This window comes from Ursus maritimus, unplaced genomic scaffold, assembly GCF_017311325.1.
Source record: "Ursus maritimus isolate PB19 unplaced genomic scaffold, ASM1731132v1 scaffold_7, whole genome shotgun sequence".
Classification (NCBI taxonomy): domain Eukaryota; kingdom Metazoa; phylum Chordata; class Mammalia; order Carnivora; family Ursidae; genus Ursus; species Ursus maritimus.
Window position 1 is genome coordinate 79642483 of NW_024426885.1, and position 22516 is coordinate 79664998.

The window sequence follows — 22516 nt, forward strand, 5'->3', positions numbered from 1 at the left end:
ACACACAGAAAATAAAACATAATAATCGTAATAAGAAATATATAAGATCTTAATATAAAAGCTAAAAAATTTTACTGAAGGACATAAGAATTTCTAAATAAGTAGAGAACTATTTTGGGTTCTTTTTTTGGATAGAAAGATGCACTTTTGTAACAGTGTCCTTTCTCCCTAAATTAATGCTTAAGTTCAATGTAATTCAAATCAGTATTCCAACTGGAGTTTTTAATGAAACCTGATTCTAAAGCACACAGAAAATAAAACAGATTAGCCAAGAAAACTTAGAACAAAAATCATCAAGAGGACCTTTCTCTACTCTATATTAAAATTAACTGTTTCCATGAGGAAAGGAATTTAGCGGAAAAAAATCTTCGTTTCAGACTTGCACTTAACAACACACTGTAAGCATTCTGTGAGCAACGCTTTGTCAAACTGGAAACCTCCTACGTGTCCATCAAACTGGTTTAACACATCAAGGTAAATCCAAAGGAGAGAAATGTTAGATATATTAACAGATATATTAAATATATATCCTGAGCAATCCCATATACCTGAAGGGTATCTGAAGCCAGACTGTGTAGCCAGAGGCTGGACAGGAGACGAGAGTGTGGGACAGCACGAGGCGTTTCCTTGCTTGCATGCTAGGGCACCGACGTGGGGAAAGGGAAGGAATGGTACACAGTGAATTAGTGAGAAAGTGGATATCTGCTAGGGCATCTTTACAAAGTTAGAAATGGACCCCCAAGATCTTTAATAGTTCATGAAAATCCTACCATCTGTGAATTTACTGAAAATTTTAAACTATTACATTTTGGATGAACAAGTTATAATTTTAAAAATATAAGCAAAGTAGGGGCCTGGGTGGCTCAGTCGGTTAAGCATCTGCCTTCGGCTCAGGTCATGATCTCAGGGTCCTGGGATCGAGCCCCACATCAGGCTCCCTGCCCAGTGGGGAGTCTGCTTCTCCCTCTGCCTTTCACCCTGGTCGTGCTCTCTCTTGCTCTCTCCCTCTCTCTCCCTCTCCCTCTCAAATAAGTAAAATCTTTTAAAAAATTAAAATAAAATAAAATATAAGCAAAGTAAGCATTTCCTTTAGACTCAAACAAATACTATTTTGTCAGATGGCTGGCAAACTTCTCTACAATGAATTAAAGTGCAGATCCTTAATCTGAAATTATCTATTGAAGGCTTCAAGGTTGCTGTTCCTCCTTTAGTGGTTATATTCTAGAATTTTAAAAGCAAATCCATGTTCTCCTCATTTATAATTAAATACACACACATATGCCTACATATACCTGTATCCATTGCCATTGCAGAGCTGTGGAGCCCTACATTTCTCCATAAAGAAGTTTTCATTTCTTTCAGCCTACATTCATATATGCATGTGATTCTTCAGTCATTACAGTTTGCCTTCTTGAGATCTTCTGTACTTTTATTATATCTTTGCTATCATATAGCAACCAGAAATTAAAGGATTTACCAAGATGAGTTATTTAGGGAAAACCAACTCTCCCTTCCTCACCCTCCAGTCTAGGAAAGAGATGCTCAGTGGTGTGTTTCTCAAGGTTGGGATAACTCCCACCCTCAACCCACACGAAGTCAGAAGGAAGTGAAGCATCTTTCTCTTGCAGGATTATAAGAGGGATCGAGGCAGTGGATCCCTGAAAATGGGGAGGTAGGGGCTGGACATTAAATGTCTAAGGGGCAGGGGATTGTGGGGTTCCTGTCTGGGTAGAGACCTGGCTCCCACCTGTGTGCCCTGCCCAGGAGGCACCTTGCCGCAGAACATGCGAGCAGCATGCCTCTGGGCTCTCAGAGCAGTGGAAAGGCCTCTAGGTCTGTGCGCGGCTGTCCCATGAGGCATCCCTGAGTCCTGCCAGGCTGACTGATGTCAGAGGACCAGGCTGGGCCCCAGCCTACATAGCAGAGGAGCTCCAATAATGCTGGCAACCTTATGCACTCAGGTGCCATGCCTCCCCAGTTCCCTGCACTACAGAAGCCTGGAATTCCCGTGTGTGACCCCAAAGGGAAGGGAAGAAGCCCTAATGATGACGAGGGAGGGTGTCCTATCAGGTAGGTGGAATGGGTAATTTGTAAACTTAGAGAAACAAAGAAACAGACATTCCTTGCACCACAGTGTTGTAGATTCTAACACAAGGTGACCCCACAGGATTCTGGATACAAAGACGCCATCGTTTTGCGCAAGGGCAAAGTAATGTTCCCCACTGTGTTTCCGATATCCTTACTGATACACGGGATTTTTCTGGCTGCCTTAATTCCCAACAGCAAGCATTCCACCCCTTAAACAGATACCCAGACCTTTCCCCTAGTGGTAAAGAAGTCACAAACATGAAAAAGTCACCAAGAGTATTAATAACAGCAATGTGCTTACTATGTGTCCAGCGCCCTGACAAGGTCTGTACTCAGAGTATCTCACTGAGTCTTCACTATGAACCCACAGGTAGATCATGTTTGTTATCCTCATTTTGTACACAAGAGCTCAGAGACGTTAAGTAGCTTGCCCCAAATCGCCCACACTGTGAGCGGCACGGCTGGGTTACCAACTCTGGCTCCCTCCGTCGGTGCTCTTAACTGTCTTCTGCAGGGGAGCAAATGTCAGAAGCTAAATGAATGTAAAGACGCAGTGCTGGAGAAGTCTCTGAGGTGCTTCCCTGAAGAACAGAGCTGTCAGAGGAGCCCGGGAACTCACGGGCCCGGGGCTGGGTCCCAAAGGAGGGAGAACAGAGCACGTGTCCAAGTATTCCAGGCAAGGGGAGCTTTAGGAGCAAATGCACGAAGAATATGGTTCATTCCAGGAGCCCGGAGTAGAGCAGGATTCCTGAAGGAAGGAGACCAGCTCTACAACTGTCCCTGCCTCTCCCTCAGCTTCCTCTCGGTGACCCTTCTGATGTGCTCTGTGTAGACCTTTTGCTTTCATTCATTTGCGTCTTTAAGTAACGTCAGGCAGCCTGAGGCCTTTGGTCTAAAATTAGCAGTGTTTCATGGGGTCAAGGCAGGAGAGGACTAGCGTGTTTTTCCCCTGGGGCTATCTGACCATGTGTCTGCTCAGATGAATACGGTTCTCACTTCTGTGAAGGCATCTGACGGGAGCAGGAGTGACAGCTCCTTAGCATACAAAGGGGAGGAGGAGGGGTGCACCCCAAGGTGCCAGTACCTGACCTGGTTCGTTTGTCTGTTCCTTCCTATCTCAAGAAAAAAATGACCATTCTGGCATTAAGGCTGTGAGATAGCATACCAAACCATTAAGGAAATGTTCATCAGGAGACCTTGAACGTATGCATTCCTTCCATCTAGGCATGTGGGAGGCAGCACGGCGCAAGGACCGGAACCTTCCATGCTTCTCATGCCTGAGAGTCGCTCACCACGTCCCACCTGCTGCATTCTACTCTGTTCTCCCCAGTCTTTTCACTGGCTATGCTACACTCCCAGCGGGAGGAGGCGAGAACTCCAGCAGGGAAGCCCTCATACGTGGATTCAGACCCAGAGACTCCATCGCAGCTCAAAGAAGAGTTCTATTCAAATGTGTAGGAAACATGGGGGCACCTGGGTGGCTCAACTGGTTCACCGTCCGACTCTTGGTTTTGGCTCAGGTCATGATCTTGCAGTCATGGGACTGAGCCCCGCACAGCTCTGTGCTGAGTATGAAGGCTGCTTGGGATTCTCCCTCTCCTGCTCCCTCTCTCCTTTGCCCCCACTCCCCTCTCTAAAATAAATCTTTTAAAATAAATAAATAATAAATAAATGTGTAGGAAACATGAAATCAAGGCAATAATGATATTTGAAAGGAGCCTCCTTTTTCTCAACCACACTTTCTCCTGTGTGGCCCCCACGGAATTGTGTGCTCTTGTAGAGGGCACATCACGTCCGAGACTCCTCATCTCCAAGGTCAAGGTGGAAGAAGCCCCAAGGTCCCTTCTAGTCCTGAAACTCTCTGGTCTGCCCAAGGTTCACCCTTTTATCCCAGCACCCAAACAGGGAACCAAACCAGAACCAGTAGACTCCAAGGTCATCTGACCACAGGGACCTTATAATGAAGTTGGGGAATAAAACAGATGCTGTTCCTTCAGCCAGCGGTGTGTGGGTCTGTGTGCGACATGGTACTTGATGCTGGGTGGGGACAGACTGGCCCACGGGACCCCCTTCCTCATGGATTTTTATGGCTCAGTGCAGAAGACACTGAAAAACGAATCACAATAAACTCTGATGAGTGTTAAATAGGACCGAATCCCAGATGTAACTGGGAGGAAAACATCCCCATGGGGTGCTTATTACAGATATAGATTCCTGGGCCCTACCCAAACCCTAGGAATCAAAATCTTCTCAGAAGCACCCCTTAATTTTTAATTAGCAATCTGCATTAGGGAAGTTCAGAAAACACGGTGATCAGGAGAGAGCAGGACACTGTGGGAAGTCATACCTGCAGGAAACCATTAGTAACAGGTGGTCTAAGGTGAAGTACGTACTGGAGAGCTGGGTGTAACCAGTTAGGAGTATGGGCTCCAGAGTCTCACTAACGGGTTCACATCTGAGCATCACCACCAAAAATGGAAATAATCATTATGGGGATTAAGTGAGAAAACCCTGTGGTATTAACACATAGAGAGCAGCACAGTTATGGAACCAGAAGGTGAATCATGAATTATAAGACGTTGTCTGAATGGGCCATGAAGATTCCCTGTTCTCCCACTTGGAATAATGTAATAAATGTAATAAATAATTGGCCAAAAAAAAAAAAAAGTAGCTCCGTGTCCTCCGTAAAAAGCAAAATAAGGAGAGGGGTGTGGGGAGGGAAAAGCCAGACCACGTGCAATCAACAGGGAAGTCTTTCACATCAGAGATGGTATTTGTACTGATCCAAGAGGGTGATTTAGAAGGGGGGCAGGATGAGAAGGAAACACAATGAAAGCAAAGGCTCTGGGCTGCTCAGTTTGTAGGAAGGCGAGGCCTGTCACTGACTAGCATTGCACTTCTGAGTACTGTCAGTCAGTTATCGTGGGCCTAAGTTGATTTCCCTGTGACACTGTGGGGTTTTTTAAATTACAGCCAGTTTTACGTATATTCCGAATCCTCTCTAGTTTAAAAATTGAGGGGAACTGCAATACACAGAGTGTCCACGAGGTGGCAGCACGTGGCTTTGTAGATGGAGGTCTTCCTCCTGGGAACCATGATGTAATCGTGTAATAATCAAACAAGCACGTATTTAAGGCTCTCCGAAAAATACAGAGAGAAGACATTAACAATCCTCATATTGAGCTCAGTGTTGAGATTTATAACTTAAAAGAGAAAGCAGATGTTTTTGATCCCTTTGTCTTAGGGGCACCTGGGTGGCTCAGTCGGTCGAGCCTCTTGATTTTGGCTCAGGTCATGATTTCAGAGTCCTGGGATGGAGCCCCGCACCCTGCTCCTCGTTGAGTGGGGAGTCCACTTGAGATCCTCTCCCTCTCCCTCTGCCCCTCCACTGCACTCTCTCTCCCTCCCTCTTTCTCTCTGTCTCTCAAGTAAATAAATAATCCCTTTGTTTTAGACCCCTAGGTGGTAAAGGGTTATTGTTGGGCATTCTGTTTTAACCTTTACGGCCAGGGTGGCTTCTTTCACAACAATGAACTAAACACAGACTTATTTACATGGGGTCCGATTCTGATTTGAGCCAATACAAAACCCAAAGACCCTTACCCTCAGTCAAGTGCACCAAGTCAATCATTCATAAACGTTTTATTTTTTTTAAGGTTTTATTTACTTATTTGAGAGAACGAGAGAGAAAGCATGAGTGGGGGGAGGGGTGGGGGGAGAGAGAAAAGCAGACTTCCTGCTGAGCAGGGAGCCTGATATGGGGCTCGCTCCCAGGACCCTGACCTGAGCCGGAGGCAGACACTTAACCGACTGAGCCACCCAGGTTCTGCTTGTAAATGTTTTCATCTTAAGGACCCTACATATCCCACCATACGCCTCCAATAAAAAGGAAAAGGAAAAAAGTTCTATTTCCTTTTCAGCATGATATATTTTTTAAATGGTGTCAACATTATCATTTTTTATAGTCAAAGTAAACTCTCCTTATTTTTAAAGTTATGATTATTCAAAAAATTATAAGGAAGAAAATGAAAATCATCTTCAAGCAATCACAATGTCAATATGTTTCTGTCAAACTATTTTTGGTAGATAGAAAAGAAACACAAATGCATCTACATACCTTTTCTAATTTAAAAATATGGTGGAATCTTTCCATGTTAATAAAAACATTATTATATTAATGATTAGTAGCATCCAATCATTATGATCACTAAGCAACGTACTTTTACTGAAATGTGTGGCCTTTCCTGACAACACTATTCTTCATGAAGTTGACAGAAATAGCGCTATGGAAAGATGGGTAATAATCAGAGAGGGACCGATGCAGACAAAATAAGGAAGACAACAGAACGTAACAGAACAAATGAGCTGATGGAAAATACATTTCAGAAAAATTTGGCTGGAAGCCGATTAGTCCAACAAACACTGAGGCAATGACCTGAAGACAGTGAAGGAATATATGATCTCTCTAAAGCAAGAGCTCAAGGAACGGAGCGAAAGGAACCCTTCAAGGCAAGCTGAGTATTTTCTAGAAGTCAATGACTTTGCTGTGTCAGGCTCAGTCAGACATGATGGAAGACAGGGAAAGACAGTGAGGTAGGTAGAGGCAAAGCAGAGCCACAGAAGGGCTTTTCTTAAGAATCCAGGAAATAGGGAAATCTATAGAGATACAAAGTAGATTACTGTTTGCTTAGGGCTGGGACGGAGATAAAGATGAGGGATGGAGGCGAATGCTTTAGGATATGGGGTTTCTTTTCAAGGTGATGAAAATGTTCCTAAGTTGATGGTGGTGATGGTAGCATATATAGGTAAGTACACCCAAAACCACGGAAATGTACACTTTAAATAGATGAACTGTATGGTCTGTGAATTATATCTCAAAGCCATCGTCAAAAAAAAAAAAAAAAGGAGGGGGAGGGGCACCTGGGTGGTGCCGTCAGTTGAGCCTCCCACACTTGGTTTCGGCTCAGGTCATGATCTCAGGGTCATGAGATCCAGCCCCACGTCAGGCTCTGCACTCAGCGTGGAGTCTATTTCAGATTGTCTCTCCCTCTCCCTCCCACTCGTTCTCTCTTTCTCTCTCTCTCTCCCTCTCAAATAACTAATTAAAAAAATTAAAAATAAAAATAAAATTTAAAAAAGAAGGGGAAAAGCCAGGTAAAAGGTGCTCCAACAAGTTCCAAACAGGCAAGAACATGAGACTCACACTCAAGAGCAATCCAAGATGAGGTTTCCCGGGGGTTGATGTAATCAATTCTTTTTTTTTTTTTAAGGTTTTATTTATTTATTTGAGAGAGAGAGTGGACGAGAGAGAGCACACACAAGCAGGGGGAGGAGCAGAGGGAGATGCAGTCTCCCCACTGAGCAGGGAGCCCAATGGGGGCTCAGTCCCAGGACCCTGAGATCATGACTTGAGCTGAAGGCAAGACGCTTCACTGACTGAGCCACCCAGGTGTACGACGTAATCAATTCTTATATCATAAAAACCTTCTTATCTTCAGGATGGCCACAAAGAGACTGGTCTTCTTTTAGGCCAAACAACTGCATGTCCATCAAAAATATTTACTTCTTAAAAGCAAGGGAAGTAAGAAAAATGTTCAAGTTTTAACTAGTTAAAAAAAATTCTATGGGTTTCAGTTTGACCTAGACTAATATCATGAACAAGGCCACAGTATCAGTTTTTAAAACACACAAATCAACAGAATCCACAATGTACCATTTGCTAAGAGAAGTATACCAAATTCACGGCCCATGAGAGGAACCCCACTCTCTGAGGTGGACGGCGCAGGCTGGGACTCACAGTGAACTCATGCCCCGTGAGAGGAACCCCACTCTCTGAGGTGGACTCACAGTGAACTCACACCCCATGAGAGGAACCCCACTCTCTGAGGTGGACTCACAGTGAACTCACACCCCATGAGAGGAACCCCACTCTCTCAGGTGGATTCACAGTGAACTCACACCCCATGAGAGGAACCCCACTCTCTCAGGTGGATTCACAGTGAACTCACACCCCATGAGAGGAACCCCACTCTCTGAGGTGGACGGCACAGGCCAGGACTCACAGTGAACTCATGCTCCATAAGAGGAACCCCACTCTGAAGTGGACTCACAGTGAACTCACACTCCATCAGAGGAACCCCACTCTCTGAGGTGGACGGCACAGGCCAGGCCTCACAGTGAACTCATGCCCCATGAGAGGAACCCCACTCTGAAGTGGACTCACAGTGAACTCACACTCCATGAGAGGACCCCCACTCTCTGAGGTGGACGGCGCAGGCTGGGACTCACAGTTTGCGATGTCACCTTGCAGCTGCAGGATCTGAGGAACTGGCATGGTGAGGACAACAATATCAAACTGCTCAGGGGGACCCGTTTCCTTGGAGACTTCCCACTTGTCATTTCGCAGGTTGATCTGGGTCACACAGTGTCTGAAGCAGACATCAGCACCTGTTCCAAAAGCGAAGTCGTGTTCACATTATCAGGATTTCCAACATGAAGGAGGAGAAAGAGAAGAGTCACAACTGAATCTGTTCCCGTGAATTAAACAGTGAAGGCTCGCTTCTAGGGGTTCCCTTTCTCATTTGGTAGGAATTCCTCTCATTCTGGCTCCTTAGACCCTGGGATCGATGCCTGCCCTGGAGTAAAAAACCATTACTACAAGTACAACTGTCTTTCATTAAGCAGCCACTATATGCCAGGACTGTAACAGGCACTTGATATACACTGTACCAATTAATTTCACAAACAAGAAAACAAATTCAGAAATGTCACCCCATGACGTAAAACTATATCCATCCATGTCTAAAGCTCATGATCTTTGTGGAGCAGGAATACACTTTAGTGAAGGTGTTAACAATTCTAGAAATAGCAAGAAGAGCCATATTCCCTATCAAAGAAATTAAGATTCCGTCTTAAACCTGAAAAAGGTGTCTGTAAAAGAAATTCAAGCCCTCGTTGGTGGACCTTTATTAAGAAGAACTGGAATTAAGAGAAATACAATCGAGCATGTCCTCTCATTGCATTTTTCTTCTTTATCACCAAGAATAATTACTTGGATATAGTTATTAATTATTATTATTAATGGATATAGTTATTAATAATTACTTGGATATAGTTATTTGATTAACATTTTTTCCCTATTAATCACCGTCCACCTCAGAGAGTGGGGTTCCTCTCACGGGGCATGAGTTCACTGTGAGTCCTGGCCTGTGCCGTCCACCTCAGAGCCCACAGGCAAGGAACTATGCCTGTTTTGTTTCTGGGAATACTGTATCGCATATACAGTACAGTACTTGGCACATACTAGGGATTTAGTAAGTACCTGCTGAAGAAGAGAATGAATCAGAAACCATAAACCAAAAGACAAGAAAATATAACTGGATCACTAAGTCTCCTTGGGACCAAGCACTTACCTCACATTTCAATTTTCAGAAAACTTTAATTTAAAAACAAATCTACTTCTACGCAGCCTCGGGAACAGAAAAAGCAAGAAATGAAGAAAGAAGACAAAAAAGCACGTTGAAAGATCCTGTTCATCATTACCGGGGACACCTCGCGATCCTAGCCACTGAAAAACTGGCTTACGTCCACCCGGGGCCCTGCAGCCTCCTTCCTGTAGCTACTCCAGCTCAGTGTGATCCCCCTCACCTATGAGGTCCCTCTGCCATCATTCTGACATTGCTTCAAAATATCTGTATGTTTCAGGTATGTCTTATCTATCCAAAAATACCCGTTTCTGTCCCTCACGTCGCTTGAGCTCAGATGCCTTCACTGTCCCTCGAATCCTGCCACAACACTGTAAACATTCACATTTTTTAGATCAAATGCAAATATATTAGAAAGAACAAAGTGCTAACTGGGCCCAATGGTCCACCTCTTTGAGGCAATTAGCATCATTCTGCTCGTAGATTAGAGCAAGGGCTAGTGAGTCACCTCCAACCTGTCTGAGGCTTTCCCTAAGGCTCCTGGAGGAGCTTTCAACTCCTACCCACTGTCTCCACTCCAGCCTGAACAGTTCCTCTTCACTTGGTTCTATATATTTAGAACGTCTCACCCTGACCTGGCCACCTTACTCACCTCACTCTGGTTCTGGCCCTGATCTGGACCTCAAGTAAGTCAAGTCATTTTTTATGTTTTATTCCATTGTGTTTTCTTATAATATTCCCTGAAAAGAGCTTTGCATGGTTATTGGCCATGGTGAGCGGGTATGTGTGTTTCAGGGAACTGAAGTCCACTGACCTAGAAATTCTCCATACCCAGCCAAATGTCTTGGACATGTATCCCAATGGTCCCAAAATATTCTGCAAGGTGTATGTCAGTGGTTAAGTGTGGACGCCAGACTAGCAGCAACAGCAGCATCTCAGAACCTGTTAGAAATGTACATTCTGAGACCCAAGCCAGACCTACTGACTCAGAATCCCTGTGCCTCAGGCCACTGTCATGGGAAGTTGTTCTAGTTAAGTACTGGCTTTAGAGATTTGAACGCATTCTAAAGCATACACGATTAGATGTATCCCATACAGATAATTTCCCTGGAAGTCTGGTCCAATCTAAATGACTACAGATTGTAGGGCTGTAAACTTAATTGATTCCAAACTGTAGAGTGTTTTCAGAATGACTTGACAGTTTGGGTTCTTGTGGAAAGGTCACCTTCATTCAAGGAGATTATTTTCTAAACCAACATTTATCAAGAGGTTGCTATGTACATAGCCCATTATTTGCTTGGGTTGACAATGAATGCATTATATCCCATAGTCCTCATGATAACACTTTGTAGTGGGTACTGTTACTACTCCCATTTTTCCAATGAAAGAACCAGGGTATAAATGTTTAAACTTTCCTATTATTACATAGCTAGGAAGGGGAGGGCAGAACGTTGACTTCAGTCCAGGTGATTCTGATTCTAGAAACTCTCTCACTTACGTTGTGGAAACACTAAAACACTTTTGTGGACCATTCAGTGGAAAGAAAGCTTTACAGAAGCTTAAAGGATGTTTAAAAAGGTACAATTGTAAAATTTAAAATAGTACAGATTAGGTCTATAAATTCTGTAACAACAGATCTGGATAAAGGGGGAAAGACACTTGAAGTATTACAAAGATAAAATTAAAATAAACGAAGAAATCGTTTATATACACTCAAATTATACAGACCTTGAACTCAATTACATAAAAATTCATTTTTTAAAAAAGCAGAAAGTAGGTCACAAAATGGACTTATTGTTGACATATACAGTGACATTTTTCCTGCTATTTTTCTGTATCTTCCAAACTTTCTACCAGGAGTTTGTATTTTTTTAAATTACTTTTTGAAATAAATAATATTTTACTTAGTGATAAAAAATCTACAAAATCTTTGTCTCAAGAGGCTGGACAAACTGAAAATATAAACAGGTTACTAAGAATTGGTTATTTTAAAACTGATAGTCACCTAATATATATAACTATATTAAATATATTTAACAACTGTATTAAATATATTTAACAACTCCAATATACATACGTACATATACATATATAGAAATAGATACAGATAGAGAAATCTATATGAAACCTACCTACTATGTACAGGCTACTGCTAAATTCTATGTGAGCCACAAGTAATTAAATATGACCTCTTTTCCCAAGAGCTTCGAAAGCAAAATTGGAATAGAACACATATATCCTCCCAAACATCCACCAAAAGAAGGATGTAGATACTGTGTATTCAAGGACTGTCCCTCTGCCAGACTATCAGCTCTAAGAGGGCAAGGACTTTGGTTCTTGTATCATTAGCACCCGAAACAGTGTCTGGCATACAGTAAGTACTCAGTAAGTGTTTACTGAATGGATGTGTGCACACACGGATGGATATATAACACAGTAAGTACTTGAGGATTTCAGTAAACATGCACATCTAAATTGTGTCAAATCATGATGGAAATGAGATTTTTAAAAGTTATATGGCAGCAATTTATGAAGATGATGGTGACATTCTACAAAATATCCAATGGTATCCCATTCTGTAATGGTTAATTTTATGGATTAACTTGACTGGGTCATGGAGTGCCCAGATATTTGGTCAAATATTATTCTGGGTCCGTCTATGAGGGTGATTTTGGATGAGATTAACATTTAAACTGGTAGACTTGAGCAAGGCAGATTACCCTCCCTAACGAATGTAGATGGCTTTTACCCAATCAGCCAATGGCTTGAAGAAAACAGAAAGACTGACCCTCCCCAAGAGTGAAGAATTCCTCCTGGCTGACAGCCTTCAAACCGGGACAAGGTTTTTTGGGTTTTTTCCCCTCCTTGTATTCAGATTTGAATTGAAAAATCAGCTCTTCCTTTGCCTCCAGTTTGCCAGTTCATCCTGCAGATCTTGACACTTGCCAAACTCCCTAATCACGAGCCAATTCTTTATAATGAATCATATATATATATATATGAATATATCCTATTATACACACACACACATCCTATTATATCAATCTCCTATTGGCTCTGTTTCTCTGGAAAATCCTGAGTAATACACCATCATAGACTGAATAGTAGATGGAGAAATGGTCTAACCAGAATGACATCTACTATATTCCCATGCTATCTGTATATTCGATCTCACCGACCTCTCCCTTGCCTACTATCGGGGATTCCTGGGGTTCTCAATAAGTAATATTTGATGAAGAAGATCAAAACAGTAATTATTCTGGAAATAGCTTATGAAACAAAACTTCTCAGCACCTTTGGTCAGTGATCTTGAATTGGGCAAGTTACTTAATTATAATTCATCAAGAAATTTACTTCTGTTTAAAAAAACAAATTGTTTATCATCCAAGATCATTTATCATCTTTTTTAAAAAAACATCATTTTCAAAACAAATGAAAATCCTAATAGAAAATGGGCAAAGGTTATAACTAAGAAATTCACAGAAAAAAAGATAGAATGAGCTCACTAAAAACACAAAAATGCATAAACTCACTCATAATTACATAAATGTAAATCAAAATACAAAAAGACACCAGCTGTAACCTATCACACTGGCAAATATTAAAAATCTCCATAATATCAAGATGTACAGAAAGAGAAATTCTCATTCACTGCTTTTTTAAAAATTTTTTAAAGATTTATTTATTTTAGAGAGAGAGAACATGAGTGGGAGGGGCAGAGGGAGAGGGAGAGAATCTCAAGCAGAGCCTTACTGAGCTCAGAGGCCAACTTGGGGCTCCATCTCACCACCCTAAGATCATGACCTGAGCCAAAACCAAGAGTGTGATGCTTAACCGACTGAGCCACCCAGGCCCCTCCTCATTCGCTGTTGATGATGAGATATTCTTTAAGAGGAATAGATGGAACGACCTAGTTTAATTAAAAATTCACAATACCATTTGACACCGCTACTGTCCTGTTAGAAATTGGTCCTACAGATATGCTTATAGAAGTGTGTCAGGGTTAAACAATGCAGCAATATTGGGATTAGCAAAAACCAAAACAACCCCTCACCCCCACCAACAACCTAAATATTTTCCAGAAAGCTAACACTTACACAATGTATTTATTTATTTATAAATAAATAACGTAATACTGAACAGGCATTGAAAAGAATGAAGCATACTGAATTTGTTGTTATGAAAATAGACCTAAGATATGATTCAGTCTATGATGATGTATTAGGATTCTCCAGAGAAACAGAACCAATAGGAGGTAGACAGATAGATAATTGGCGGGGGTGGGGTTGATTTATTATATACAGACCAAACAAGGTGTCAGTTTACGAAAAATAATCCCATTTGTATACTTAAAAAGAATAAATATAAACACACATGAATAAATAAATAGACGCAGCCATATAGATCAATAGACAGATGCATAAACTTTTTTCTAGAAGCATACATTGAAAACTATTATTAGGGATTACTTCAGGAAAAGAAAATTAGCTATTGAGTGGTAAAGAGGAGAACATCTATTTTATAACTTTCTTTATAGTATTAATATTTAATTATGTATACAACTTTTATCCTTAAATGCCAATATTAAAAAAAAGCAGAGAAAATCCTATCCCCACCTGATTCTTTCAAGTAATGCTTAATAATTGAAGAAATTCCTTGAGGTGCCATAAAGTTACAGTCTCCTTCTTTCATCACCATCCCTTCAATAGGAGCAGTCAGGGGCTTCAAAATGCCAAGAGCTAACAGGTCATCATAAAAACTGAAATAAATCAATATATATGATATAATTATAAACCACAATCAGTTAGTTTAAAAATACTATATTCTCTTCCAAGAATTCTTAGAGATTATCATTCTAAATAATAACTAGAAATCTTCATATGATCAACTCAGTGTATGTTTTGTGTTAAAAAAACATAATTCAAAAACATAATACTGGCTGGCTCAGTCCGTAGAGCATGTAACTCTTGGTCTTGGGGTTGTGAGTTCAAGCCCCATGTGGGGCATACAGCTTACTTCAAAAAAATTAATAAACCATAATATGCAAATAATGAATCATGGAACACTACATCAAAAACTAAGGATGTACTGTATGGTGACTAACATAACATAATAAAAAATTATTATTTAAAAAATTAATAAACCATAATTCAGGTGAAGAACAGAAACATTTTGACAATTAAATCTTTTTGCTGACATTAGGTGAAGGCCTATTTTCTTGTATATCTCAAAATTAAAGTCAGTGAAGGTAGAAAGGTATGCAGTCTACCCATTTTGAACTTAGTGAAGATTGACTAGTTGTCCTCTTCCTCAACACAACACAGAAATTCATGTTTCAGTTGAGCCCTCGTGATGTAACATCTCATGTGATCTTCTCGACCACCTGGGAGGCACGGACTCCAGCTTTCCCACTTTACTCAGGCTAACCTCTTACCGCTAATGCCATCAGCAATGATAATATTATAATATCCTCACTATATTACGAGAGGCAAAGTGTCACCCTGTTAAAAATGGATGATTTATATCTTTTTACATCATACAGTCACGAAGAACGATTCCTCCCCTTTCAACTAACTCACCTTTGGTGGTGTTTGGCATAGTGAGACGTGCAGGTGATGTATTGGGCACCCAAGTCAACTGTGCTCTGCGGATTGTAGGGACTCCTGGCTGTACTCATTCTTCCCCCTTGGATTCATTCACAAGAAACATCTTTGTGCATCAGAATGAACCTTCTGCAATTAATTCACCTCACGTGAGGCCAAATGGATTACTTAACGGGTGTATTAAAAAAGGACTTTTTTTTTGTGCTGTTCTGTTTTAGTTTTGGGCTTTGTCCTCTACCATTGTCAGGAAGCAGTTCATGGAGACAATTTGGTCACTGCGAGGGATTTTTTAAAAAGGACACATGAATGGTGCAGCAGTGTTCGGCACTGTGCCTGGCCCCCGGATTCACACAGTTAAATAAAAGGAATGGGTGCATGGATAGCATAAAACGAAATACCGCACAAAATGTCGGAATGAATCACTCAAAGCGTGTTTTCATGCCTGCAATCGGGTTTCATGAGAAAAAGTGGAGTCTGTAAACTGGATCTTCGTAAAGTCCTGGTCAAAGGGCACTTTGGGATCCTCGCAGTCTGCAGAAGGAAGGCAGGGCCCGGCCAAGATAAAAACCCGCCTACTGGCGAAGTGACCAAGGTTCCCTCTCTCCCTGCTCCCCCCCTTCTCCTACCAGAGGCTCCACCCTCCTCCCTAACCCGCGCAGGGTTCCTCCCGCTCCCGCCCCCCCCCCGGCTCCAGCCCGGGCGTCCTCCCTCCTCTCGCTCCTCCCTGACCCGCGCGGGGATCTTCCCTCTCCTCCTGCTCCCCGCCCCCTCCAGCCCAGGGCTCCTCCCGCTCCTCCCTCCCAGCCCCGCGGGGCTCCTCCCACTCCCCCCTCTCCCCGCCCCCTCCGGCGCCGGGGTCACCGCCCACTCCCGCCCCCCTCGGGCCTTTCCGGGGATCTGGAGGCTCGGGTCACGTGACCGGGTGCGCACTGCGCATGTCGCCAACGGGGTGCCGGCCGGGGTGACCGCACTTTCCCACAGACATCCCGGCGTGGGCCGCCCGTAGGCGCCGGCTTCCTTTCCCCGGTTTCGACCGCCCGACGACCCACCTGAGTCCCCAGCCTCGTCCCACACCGCGAGGTGCACTGGACGGGGCGCCTCCTTCCTGAGCAGCGCTGCGCAGAGGCTTCCCGTTAGCCCGGCGCCCACGATGAGCACCCGCGCCATGGCCCTGGCTCTGGCGGCGAGGCCGCGCCCAGCTCTCGGGCTCCGCGCTCCAGGACCGCCCCTCCCGCGCGCAGCTCCGCCGGCCGGCCGGCAGGGGGCAGACGGGAGGCCAGCGGGCCGCGGTGGGGGGGTGGGCCACGCCCGGGTGCTGGGAGTCCATGGCCGCCCCTGGGCTCGCCGAGCCCGGTTGGGATGCAGGGTGGAGCCTGGGAGCGCCCGCCCCCGGGCTGGAGCCGCTGAGGGCGCGACACCGCAGTCCGGCAGTGCGTGGGGCGGGAGGGAGGGACCGCACCCGCGAGGCCTGAAGGCGGTGGCTCACCTCCGCCCGACGCACGTGCGAATGCAGGAACGCAGCTTCTCCGACTGGAGCCTCAGTCTCTCCATCTGTGAAATGGGGACAGCAACGTCAGCGTGTCAGATTTGTAACGATTACAGATGTTTGATTCACCAGGAAACTTGAGATCACTCAGCTCTTGAGTAAATATTTTTAGGTCAGAATACATTCCAAATGGTCTGAGGAGTATAAGAGGAGCAAGACAAAGATACCTGCTATTCTCACTGCTTGGTTTCCCCCCAACATTGTCCTGGAAATTCGCAGTGAAACAAAAAAAAACCGATGAGAACTATGAACTATTAAAAAATAAAGAATTCAGTTACCCTAGATTGTAGATAAATTATTACCTGGAAAACTAGAGAAACTGAATAGCTATGAGAAGTGCTAAGAAATTGACAACGATAGCCAGACAATGAAAACAGTTAATTAGAAGTTTTCCTTTATGTCCCTGTCATGAAGTAATTACCATACATCAAATTAGTGATGAATCAATATTACATACATGTGATAAAATATAGATAAAATATAGATGAATTATAGTCTGTAAAAAGACAAAAATAAAAGATGGAGCGGAACAGAAAAACTTTAAATACATAATTATTTACAACTTGTATGTTACAAAATGCACAGGACACAATATAAATAGCAAACTGGAGTACTAATATATTAAAAGCCCTAAAACTGTGTAAATGAGACATACCAGGTCTAGATATTTATCTTGGGAAAATAATATATAGATAATTACATTAAGATTTATGTAAAAATGTGTTTACCTCAATGTTATTAGAAACGTGGAAATCTACAACCAACGGGATTTAATTGATTTGATTGTGGCTATCCAAACTTCTTAATGAAGCTACTAAGAAAATATGGCTTTAACTGCTTAAGGATGTATAGAAAATTACTCATTCTATAATGCTGAAAAACTAGCTACAAAACTAGTAAAATCCCAGAGTTCTGTATACATACACAGAGACAAGTACATATGCAGTATTAGAAAAATTCAAGAGGAAACAGATGTAGTTACATGTTTCTATTAACTTCAAATGTTTTATAAAGGCTATATACATTTATTAATTTATTTGGTATAAACAAAATAAAGCTGATAGGCTAGATGGAAGTTAATCAACCCTGGCCTTAAAGTTGTTTATAGTCAAAGATTTCAAAACTACATTCTAAAAATCTCAGAATTGTCCGGAAAGGAGATTTGAGGTAATCTATTTCATCTGCCCTCTGCCACCAGCATTTTACATAATGTAAATATAGACACTAAGTTGAAGTGAGTTTGCCCAAGTTCGCACAGTATCTCAAGGATGAGACCAGGGCAGGTCCTCCTGGATTGTTTTGAGTCTGTTCTGCTCATGTCCACCATCTCCCGCTTCCTCATTTCTTGTGTAATCAGGCCTAAAACCTCATGGTCATCTTCAATAGCTTCTCTTTTCTCACTCTTGTTAACTAGGAGTCCTCTGGTCTTTTTGACCTCTTCTCCTCTGCCTCTTATATTCAATCCCATGCAATTCTACACCAGAAAAATCCAGCTTCCACTTATACCAGATAAGTACTACTGTTTTACCGCATTCTTGTCAGCTGTGGATATTTAGCATTTTGAAAGTAATCACCAACAGATTAATGTATTACTTAAATTCAAGTAATCATGACTTTTTTTGAGAGAGAGAGAAAGAGAGCATGGGTGGGGGGCAGAGGAGGAGGGAGAGAGAATCTCAAGCAGACCCCATGCTGATCTCAGAGTTGGACCCAGGGCTCAGTTTCACCTTGAGATTGTGACCTGAGCTGAAATCAAGAGTGGGACGCTTAACCAACTGAGCCGCCGAGGTGCCCCAAGCAGTCATTACTTCTTAACTGGATTATTATAACCACTTTCTACTCAGGCTCCCCGTTCCTAATCTGTGTTCTCCACTGAGCTGGATCCATCACTACCATTCTCAGAAAACTTTCAGTAGCTCTTGGTTTCATACAGAATCAAGTTCAACTGCTTGGCATAAAAAGTGTTCAGTGATATTTCCCCGTTTATATTTTACCCTGGTAACCTTCGTATGTCCTGTGCTATAGTTGAGATTTTATGTTCCCCGAACACATCCTCCGATTTTCCACGTATCTGTGAAAGCAGTAAGCCTTTGCTTATGTAGTTCTTGAGTACAGAGCATACTTGTGTGTTGTTTTTTTAATTGTGTTTCCAGTATTGTTTTTTACTTGCTTCCAGTATTGTTAATTTGCATTAATTCTTCACTCTTTTCCTTTTCTGGTGTGATCGACAATATGTTCTTTAAAAAGTTATATAGAATTTGGGATTGTTATGACCATTGAATAGAGGTAGCCGTGGTGGCTTGTGATTTCTCATTAGTCTTTAGGGACTAGCATAGCCACCCACCTTAGCCACCATCCCCAACCTCCAGAATGGGTTACGCTAGTCCAGCGATATAACTGTAGGGTCGTAGTCAGTGGTTGGCTACTGGTTCTAGTGTTATCTTTCTGGGAAATTTGAGAATGACTAGACAACTAAAGAAAGTAAGATTGCAAAATAGTGAGGACGGGTGTGTTTATATTTGCTCTTCCTAGTCACCTTGACCTTTTCTCTTCTTTCCTATTCCTGACCTTTGCAAAACTGATTCTTTCTGTTCATTTAAGTTCTGCTTAAAAATCACCTAAAGAGAGCTTTCTCTAACCATTGGACTTAAAACAACCACCCTGTGACTCTATTCCACTAACCTGTTTAATTTTCTTCATGTCACTTGAGCACGTTTAGAAGGTATCTTGTTTTCTTACCTACTTACTTATGTATCGTTTACTTAATAGAATTTATGCACCAAGAGGGCAGACACATTGTCATAGTCAATACAGCATCCCTGGCAACTAGAATCAAAGTTAGAATTCTCAGAAACAGAGCTCACTAACTGTTTGCCTGGAAGGTATACAAGCCTTCCAAGGATAACGCTTAAACTAAGATAGGCCGAACGGTAATTCAGTGGGGCAGTTTCAGTATTGAAAATACTTTCTCAGAGAGTGCTTTTTATGGTATAGTATGACTGGAATAATATAAAAATATCATGCCAGTCCACAAAGGATGTCTGTTCTCACTAACTGTGTTACTGATAACTTTGATAATCATCGATGGCAAATCTAACAGTTTTTAGATGGCATAAAATCAAGATGAATAGCCTCATAGGGTTATTTAAAGATCAGCAGTTTAAGAGATTTCAGTAGAAGTCACTAAAACAAATTTAACAGCAACAACAAAAATGGACAAGGTTATTCGAAGTCTTACCCTCGTATCTAGAAAATAATTTTACAGAATCAGGGAAGAGGGCTTAGAATTTTACTTGGCCTGGGAGCCTGGGTGGCTCAGCTGGTTAAACATTCGGCTCTTGGGGCGCCTGGGTGGCGCAGTCCTTAAGCGTCTGCCTTCCGCTCAGGGCGTGATCCCTGCGTTCTGGGATCAAGCCCCACATCAGGCTCCTCCACTATGAGCCTGCTTCTTCCTCTCCCACTCCCCCTGCTTGTGTTCCCTCTCTCGCTGGCTGTCTCTCTCTCTCTGTCAAATAAATAAATAAAATCTTTTAAAAAAGAAAATTTAGAATACTATGTTCAGTGCTGGACGCCAGAGTTTAAGAGGATCATTCAGAAATGGGTGCCATTCCAAAGAAAAATGTCCAGGATGGTAAGTGGACTTGAAATTATCTTACTTGGATATGTACGAGGGATAGAGATTTCTAGCCTGAAGAAAACTTCAGGAAAACACGAAAGTCATCTTCATGTATGTAAAAGACCTTCAGAGAGAAAAATACTTGAGTATGTCAGTATACTCAAATCAGTTGAGTAGATTCTGGCCGCACTCAAAGAAGATATTTAAGGAATAATTTTAAGTAGATACATCTAAAACTGGAACACCTTTCCTCGCGACGTAGTTCTCCAACTGCAACACTTTCAAGCAAAACCGGGATGAGCACAATGGGGGATATTGCGAAAGGAACTGAAGTATTGGGTAGGACAATAGTCCTCGAACGGGATACGTATAAGTAAAGGAAGATATTTTTTTTTCAAAGGAAGATTTTCTAAATGCCAGACAGTTATAATTTTAAGGAAGTCAATTTCCACATTCTCGATGTTGAAAGTACTTTTTACTAATATCTGTAAAAGCCTTTGTGGTCAAGCAGATTCTCCTTTCCTACCTTTCCTTTCACAGTTGCTCTTGACTAGCTTTACAAAGGGAATTTCAAGATTTACCACCACCGTGAAACATGAGAGTATTCTGAATTTAACTGTATATTTACCTTACCAGTTTTATAGTTCCACATGATTTCCCGTGACTTATTATCATCCTCTCATTTCAGCTTGAAGAAGTCCCTTTAATGTTTATTATAAGGCTCATCTAGTAGTGGCGATAAACTCCTTCAGCTTTTACTTGTCTGGAAAACTATCTTCCCTTCAATTTTGAAGGGCAACTTTGTTGGGTTGAATGTCTTTGGTTGGCAGGATTCTTTCTTTTCTTCCTTCCTTCCTTCCTCCCTCCCTCCCTTTCTTTCTTTCTTTCTTTCTTTCTTTTCTTTCTTTCGGCACTTTGAATATATATATCATGCCACTCTCTTCTGATTTGCAAAGTCTCTGCTCAAAAATTTGCTGATAGTCTTATGGGGGGTTCCATTGTAGATAACAAGTTCTTTTTCATACTGTTTTAAGATTCTCTCCTTGCCTTCAACTTCTGACAATTCGATTATAATGTGGCTTGGTATGGGTCTTTTGGGATTCATCTCTTTTGGAACTTTCTGGGCTTCCTGGATCTGAACACCTGTTTCTTTCCCTAGGTTAGGTAAGTTTACAGCTGTTGTTATTATTGCTGTTATTATTGCTATTGTTATTATTTTAATAAGCTTTTTGCCTGTTTCTCTTTCTTCTTCTGGGGCCTATATAGTGTGTATATTGGTCCACTTGTTGGTGTCCCATAAACCCTTAAACTATCTTCAAAAATTTAGGATCATTATGTCTTCCTGGAGAATTGACTCCTTATCATTATGTAATCTCCCTTTTTATCCATAATAACATTCCTTTTTCTGAGTCAACATTGTTTGAAATTAACATAGTTAGTCCAGCCTTCTTTTGGTATATTTTGCTCTACCTTTTACTTTTTAACTTGTGTCTATATTTAACATGAATTTCTTATAGAGAGCATACAGTTTAGTCTTGCTTTTTTTAAATATAATTTGACAATCTTTGTCTTTAACCGGTGCACTTAGACCATTTGCATATAAAGTGATTTTTGATTAAAATCTACCATGTTGCTATCATGTTTATTTTTTCTTTATTTCTTTTTCACTTCTCTGGGTTTAACTGAACATTTATTATTATTCCATATTATCTCCTTTATTCTTTATGCTTCCTAAAACATTTTTGGTGGTCTCCCTAGGGTCTACAATATACATTTTAAGATAATCTTAGCCCATCTTCAAATAATGTTATACTTTCTATCATATGGCTTAAGTAAAAAAATTGAAAACTTGCTCATGTTTTCCACAGGGATAAATCTTCAAAACCTAGTAATACTTTTAAGATTATATTTGAACTGCTACAGCAGGCATAGACTATATATTTACAACTCATGGCTGTTACTGCAATAACTACCAGGCAGAAGAATGGAAATCTATTTCAGGTTTTTAGAGAATTGGAATCATGTCTTAATAATTTAAATTTTTTTTTTAACCAAAGCCAGTGGGAAACTACCACTAACAACCATTGTAGATGTGCTCTCATTTTTGTGACTTATTTAGAATAGCATGTGGGAAGGTAGCTTGAAAGATGATAGGAGGCTGGGTTTGATATTGCACTGAAGTTAAATGTTCTCATTTTATTTTTTCTTCTAGAACAATATTCTTTTTTTGGCTTGCCTT

General features: G+C 41.7%; 1 protein-coding gene and 1 pseudogene across 11 annotated transcripts in view; both read right to left on the reverse strand.

Annotated features, from left to right (window-relative positions):
• LOC103661922 overlaps positions 1 to 8480 on the reverse strand; it is a 50114-nt pseudogene extending 41634 nt beyond the window's left edge.
• RNLS (renalase, FAD dependent amine oxidase) overlaps positions 1 to 16334 on the reverse strand; it is a 276406-nt gene extending 260072 nt beyond the window's left edge. For 5 of the 11 annotated variants that reach the window (XM_040624702.1, XM_040624701.1, XM_040624696.1 and 2 more), the window contains exons 1-4: positions 16165 to 16331; positions 15092 to 15197; positions 14129 to 14271; positions 8377 to 8535 (exon numbers count right to left, since the gene is read on the reverse strand). In XM_040624702.1, coding sequence (XP_040480636.1) covers positions 8377 to 8535; positions 14129 to 14271; positions 15092 to 15197; positions 16165 to 16282 — 526 coding nt within the window. In that variant the 5' untranslated portion in view covers positions 16283 to 16331. Of the gene's footprint in view, positions 1 to 8376; positions 8536 to 14128; positions 14272 to 15091; positions 15198 to 15513; positions 15647 to 16164 lie in introns of all 11 variants that reach the window. The other 6 variants (XM_040624698.1, XM_040624706.1, XM_040624703.1 and 3 more) reach the window with 4 other exon arrangements.
• Between the last annotated feature and the right edge of the window lie 6182 nt (positions 16335 to 22516).